The sequence below is a fragment of the Aquarana catesbeiana genome, linkage group LG09 (assembly GCF_042186555.1).
Source record: "Aquarana catesbeiana isolate 2022-GZ linkage group LG09, ASM4218655v1, whole genome shotgun sequence".
Classification (NCBI taxonomy): Eukaryota; Metazoa; Chordata; class Amphibia; order Anura; family Ranidae; genus Aquarana; species Aquarana catesbeiana.
Genome location: NC_133332.1, coordinates 190758331 through 190764330, shown reverse-complemented (window position 1 = coordinate 190764330; position 6000 = coordinate 190758331). Strand labels below are relative to the sequence as shown.

The following is a 6000-nucleotide window of genomic DNA, read 5'->3' as shown; positions in this document are numbered from 1 at the left end:
GACAGTTGAAAGAGATTGTAAATGCATACCTCCCAACATTTTGAGATGGGGATGAGAGACACCTACTAACAAATGTATGTAGGCATGGGACACGCCCCCTGCCACACCCCCTTAAAGGAGAATTAACCAAAAAAAAAAGGTTAATTAAATCCACAAGGACTTTTTTTTACCACTACTTTTCCTTTATATTGGCTTTTAAAATGTACAAATGCAGCAATTTAGAATTTGGATGAAAGGTTTAGCACTGGGAAACACTTTTTGAAAGATAAAAAGTGCATTTTATATACAGCTATGAGGATCAGACCAAAATGAGGGACAAATAAGGTGGAAAGAGGAACATTGCTCCAAATCAGGGACAATTGGGAACTATGTAAATGTGTAGCAGCTTTAAAGACCTGACAGGTTCTCTGATAACATTGTAAAGCTGAGATGCTCAGTCACAGCATGTGGCTAGGTTGGTATACAGCACACACACACACCAAGCATACCATAAAAGGTTTGTAAAGGACTCTAGTGAGCGCGGCCCCCATAGAGTCCCCCCCATAGATGAGTCCCCCTTTAATAACAACACACTTCCTTTAAGCCGCAGCGCTACACGAGTCAGGTGAAAGGGGCGGAGCCAAGCGGCACGCGGATGACCTCACGTCACAGGCCCGGCCAATAGCAGCCTCGTTTCGCTTCGTGACATCATGGACGGGGAAGCGGACGCCCTCAGGCTGGCTCCTCCCGCTGATCCTCAGCACCCCGCTCAATCCCTCCCAATCCCCGAACTCCCCGCCGGGACCAATCAGAGCGACAGCTCGGCGAGGGAAAGGCGACGGATGAGGCCCGCACGGTCGGGCATTATGAAAGACCTCGCCGCCAGCCCTTCCGGTAAGTGAGGCGTACGGTTCGGTGGTTGTGAGGGGGGGAGGCAGTCGGGGCCGCTCTACCCGAGATGCCTTGTGAGAGGAAGTGAGGCCATCTTTTCTGTGGTGACAATAAACAAGCGGAGAGTGGCCTTTCCGGAGCGCAGAGCCAGGCCGGAGCCGGGGGGTGGTGTGTGTTGGGACAGAGACTCTCCTTTGATTGATGTGTGTTCTGTGTTCATGTTCCCCTCAGGTTTATCGTCCCCCAACCCTCCCGCTCAGGAGGTCAAGGCTGAGGGAAACAGCAGCTCCAAGAAGAGAAAGTTGAATAACAGTAACAGCAGTGACAAGGACGACTTGGACTCCATCGCACCCCAGAAGAACTCCTCGTCCTCCTCCTCCAATCACATCCAGAAGAAGCTCCGCTTTGAGGACAGCCTGGACTTTCTAGGACTCGATGTGAAGATGGCTGAGGAGTCTCCCTCCTCCTCCTCTTGTTCTTCTGCCACCCCCCAACCCCTGAGGAGTAAGAACCTGCTCATCTCCCCTGTGGCTGCCGGCCACCATGCCAATGGGCTCACCAAAGCCTCCCCCGTCTCCAGCTTTGCCAACAGCAAGCCTGGCTCAGCCAAGAAGTTAGTCATCAAGAACTTCAAAGGTAGAGCTGCTTCTCCTGTGCCCACAAATGGCTGTCTGGGGGGGGGGGTTTACCCTGGTGGGGGTGTATGCGTGGTCAGCAATTCAATTGGCTCTCATTGTACCTTAATGTGCTTGTAAACCTCAGACAGGAAATCTGAACAAAGCACATCTTCCTACACTGTGTACTTGTTTCTATCCAAAACTCGGAGTGTGATGTCTCTCTGCTACCTGGTTCCTCTGTTAGAAACATGAGTCACTTCTGACAGCTTTTCCTGATACCAAGAGATAGATGGGGGAGGAGAGCTCCATCACACAAAGTGATTGACAGCCTCAGCTGTTCTTGAGGGGGGGGGGGGGGTGTCCCTGTACCCTGGTGTCCCCTCTGTTAAGAGCTCTTCTCCCTAAAGCTTAGTACACACAGGCCAAATGTTGGCATTAGCTGGTTCTATAGAAACCGTCCAACGTTTGACCCGTGTGTACTGCAGTCGGTCAAACAGAAGCCAACCTGAGCATGATTGAAAAAGCTCTGCCGATCGGCTCCTGATCAGGACACTCAGCCAATGGCTGCGAGTACTGACCGGAGTGTTCTTGTCTATGTTCCTATCGCAGACTTTGTGGAAAACAAGGCTCATCAATAGTGGGTGCTGTAACGATTACCAGCTGGATCCTGGAAACGTCAAACAAGTATACATATTTGCCAGCACACCAAGGATCTTCAATCACTGTCCAAAGGTTTATAGTGCAGAGAGATCACATGACAGAGACAAGTGTAACGTTTCTGAGTTGCGCAGGACCCCCTTCGTCACATGCTTAATGAAGGGGTCCTGCGCCACTGCGAAACATTGCATTTGTCTCTTTGATGTGATCTCTCTTCACTATAAAGCTTTGGATGGTGATTCAAGATCCCTGGTGTGCTGGCAAATATGTACACTGACCAGAGTGTTCTAGCGGGGGGCTGTCCCCCTGTCAGAACACAATAGCACAGCAGGGGAGATCACTATGCTAACATCAGATAGTACAGCGGCTCCTCCCGAGCTGTCAGTTTTTTTTTTTTTTGTTCAGCCCTGCTGGGTTGAGTAAAAAAAAAAAAAAAAAGCACCCTATAAGTGTGTACCAGGTTTTAGCTGTGCAGTGTGTGAATTCAGATTCCCCACCCCACTTCTTTGTGCTGCTGACAGATTCTGTGTGCTGTAGAAGACTGTACAGGACAGATTGCTGCAGATAAACGGGTACATCGCTCGTGGGAGGATTTGTTTCACGTGAGGCCAGTCACTTCAATGAGTATATGTAAGGGTTTACAACCACTTTAATGCTTTCCCTGCATTAAACTGATTGGTTTGTTTCAAATGGTGAATATTTACAATCAATTTAAAATAGAAATGTAAGGCAAAACAATTGTGTATGTATATAAAAATAATTGCCACGGTGTGATTTGAAAAAAAAAAAAAAGTCCTGTGCAATTTCAGTCCAGTTCAGGTGGGACTTCTAATCTCATACGCTTCAATTCACATTGGGGTCGCACCAGAACCACTGATCAAAATCCCACCGGGCTATGTAACTTTTTTTTTTTTTTTTTTTTTTAAGTTCAATCGATGGGTTGAGTTCCAGGCTTTTTTGAAATTTAAAAGTCAGCAGCTACAAAAAGTTTAACTACTGACTTTTAATAAACAGACACTTTACCTGTTCCACGGTCCAGCGATGCGGCCGCTCTCCTTGGCGCATCCATTGGAATTGTTGGCACCCGGCCGTGACAGCTTGCGGCTTCACGGCCGGGCGCACAATGCGCATGCGCGAGTCGCGCTGCGCTCTCCCAGTGGACAGACAATCTTCTGGGACCTGTCACGTGTCCCAGAAGATTGCAGAGAGGGAGGGACCACCCAGGGGCGAGGAGGAGTTGCCTAGGCGGCCTGTGGGCGGAAGGAGGATGTGGGACAGGAAGTCCCTCTCTAAAGTAGAACCCCCCCCCCCCCCAGGTCAGGAGCAATGCTAGAGACGATTTACAGCACAAACTAAATCTGGTAGCAGAATTATTAAATGTGGAATGTATGTTCCTTGCAAAAGAACATTATTTTTTAAGTTGTTATGGGTAAAGTTCCACCTCCCTCAAACACTTACCTGACACTTCTCATGACCCAGGAGCTCTACTCTCTTCCTGGATTCACAGACTATACTGTGAGCAGCGGGAGCAATAGGCTCCTGTGAGGGGGGAGTCGGGGGGGGGGGGGCGCGTGGTTGAGCCATGCCGAGTGTGTCTATGGAGGCACACAGCCCATCTTGGAAGCGCACCAACCCGGGTGCTCACATAGCTTGCTTATGGGGCACTCGAAAGAGAGAGCGGGGAACACCTTTTGCTATATTGTTGACCAGAGCAGGTACATAGGACATGTGTGTGTTTGTGTATAAATTTTATTTTTTTTTTTTCCATGTTAACAAAAAAAAAAAAAAAGACCTTCCTATCACTTCAGAGTGACTTTTTGGGCTGTGGCAGGTCATTGCAGTGTTTTCTGTTCTTTGATTTCATTGCCATTTAAAGGATACGTTCACCTTTTAGAAAAAAATAATAAATGCTTATCTTTTTTGTAGGTAAAAAAAAAAGTGTATTTATTATATTTTTCTTTTTTAAAGCTTGTAAAGCATTGCACCAGCGAAGATCAGAAGATCACTGGTGCCATGCAGGTCTCCTGCAGACCTGTCGGTGTATCTGCCTGGCCGTACAGGTATAAAGATACACAAACAGGAACAAACCAATGAACTATCACGGTGCCGTGGTAGTTCATTGAGAACTACAAGCCAACAGCTGCAAAGGATGTCGGGGCTTGTAGTTTACACACACAGCTGTGTGTATGAATGACGCAGCTGTGTAGGTGGAGCCCCGAACGGCTGCGCTGATTTTAAAAAGTGACCACTAGTACAGGAAATTCCTTCCCCCTACTTCTGCCACAGGGAGGGGGCAGCTGCTGCAGTATTAGGAACATGTTAAATATTCCACCCTAAAAACGGGTGACACATGTTGCCTGTTCCCAAAGGGCAACAAAACAAAATCTGCTGATCAAATCAGATGGGAACGGACATGCAGTCCATTTCCATCTGACCGCCCCAAATAGTAGACCAGGCTTTGTCCCTGTCTGCTCTGCATGGCAGAGTGGACACGGACCTGTCATCTGCCTGCTCAGCAGAGAGCTCCCCCCACTTGGACAGATCCACCCCATGTGAAAGGGGTTTAAGACTCATAAAGGCCTTTGCAAGGGTACAAAGAAAACAGTTATTTTCTTTGTGCCACATTCACACCACAACCTTTGTGTAGTGCGCAGGGAAAAAATGCAGATGTGCTGCATTTTTTTTTTTTTTTTTTCCCCCTGCCGTGCACTGGTTGGCACCAGAGATCATGGCACTACAGTGCAGCATGCTGTTGTGTGGAGGCATGAAAATGTGCATCTCCAATAAAGGTAAATACCCAAAGGGTGCGTTGCACAATTCCCTCCCCACCTGGAAAACTGACAGCAGCCCTCATGCTACAACTGAGCATTTTTTGTGTGTAGGCAGTGTGAATGGACCCTTAGTCCCCAATATGTCTGTTGATCCTGCCAGAGGACTCCATAAGTATTCAAGTCCTATACTCTTGTGACAGTGCTGAAGTATGCTCTCTAAAACTACAACTGTACATTCTGGTGTTACCTCTAGCCCTCACAGAGAACCATCAGACCACAGTGGGAACTGTAGTTTGAAGCAGGTTCTGCTGCAGTCCAGTCATGAAGGCCAAAGGCTACTAAAAAGCAATGGGCGGAACACATTCTCAAGGCAATTTTAATGTTAATAAAGTTTATTTTATTAGAGATGCACTGAAATTTCGGTAGCCGAAAATGGTGTTTTCGAGATTTTTCCCGAAAAAGATGCCGATAATGGCACAGAAAATGCACGTGATTTTACCATGATTTTACTGTGCTTATGGTGTGTTTTTCATAGGTCGTGACTCAAAAATGTAACACGGTTGCATTATTGATGCATTCTTGCTGCTTTTTCCAATGCATTTCAATGGGGAGGTGTGTTTTTCGTGCAGTTTTTTATTTATTTATTTTTTTTAAACTGACACAAAATGCAGCAATGAAGATTTTTTTTTTTTTTTTTTAACACCACAACGGAAGTGCAATGGACCAGTGTGAAGACATACATAGAATTTTTAAAGGGATGATTTTTCTTGTGCTAAAGGTGCCTGATAATGGCCAACAATGAATTCCTCTTTTAAATTCATGATTTTAAAAAGTTGAAATATAATAAATAAATATATATATATATATATATATATATATATATATATATATATATATATATATATATATATATATATATATATATATATATATATATATATATATATATATTGTGTCATTCAAAGTTGAGCGCTGAAAATTGGCCTGGGCAGGAAGGGGATGAAAGTGCCCAGTACTGAAGCGGTTAAGATTATGAATTTTACACAGGCCGATAATTTTTTTTTTTTTTTTCTTTTCACGTAAAG

The 6000-nt window shown here is 45.7% G+C and overlaps 1 protein-coding gene across 1 annotated transcript in view; it reads left to right on the top strand.

Moving 5' to 3' along the window:
- Nucleotides 1–674: 674 nt before the first annotated feature.
- The window catches only part of CUL4B (cullin 4B), a 121012-nt gene continuing 115686 nt past the window's right edge, over nt 675–6000 (top strand). The window contains exons 1-2 of the mRNA XM_073599448.1: nt 675–873; nt 1102–1506. Coding sequence (XP_073455549.1) covers nt 690–873; nt 1102–1506 — 589 coding nt within the window. The 5' untranslated portion in view covers nt 675–689. The remainder of the gene's footprint in view (nt 874–1101; nt 1507–6000) is intronic.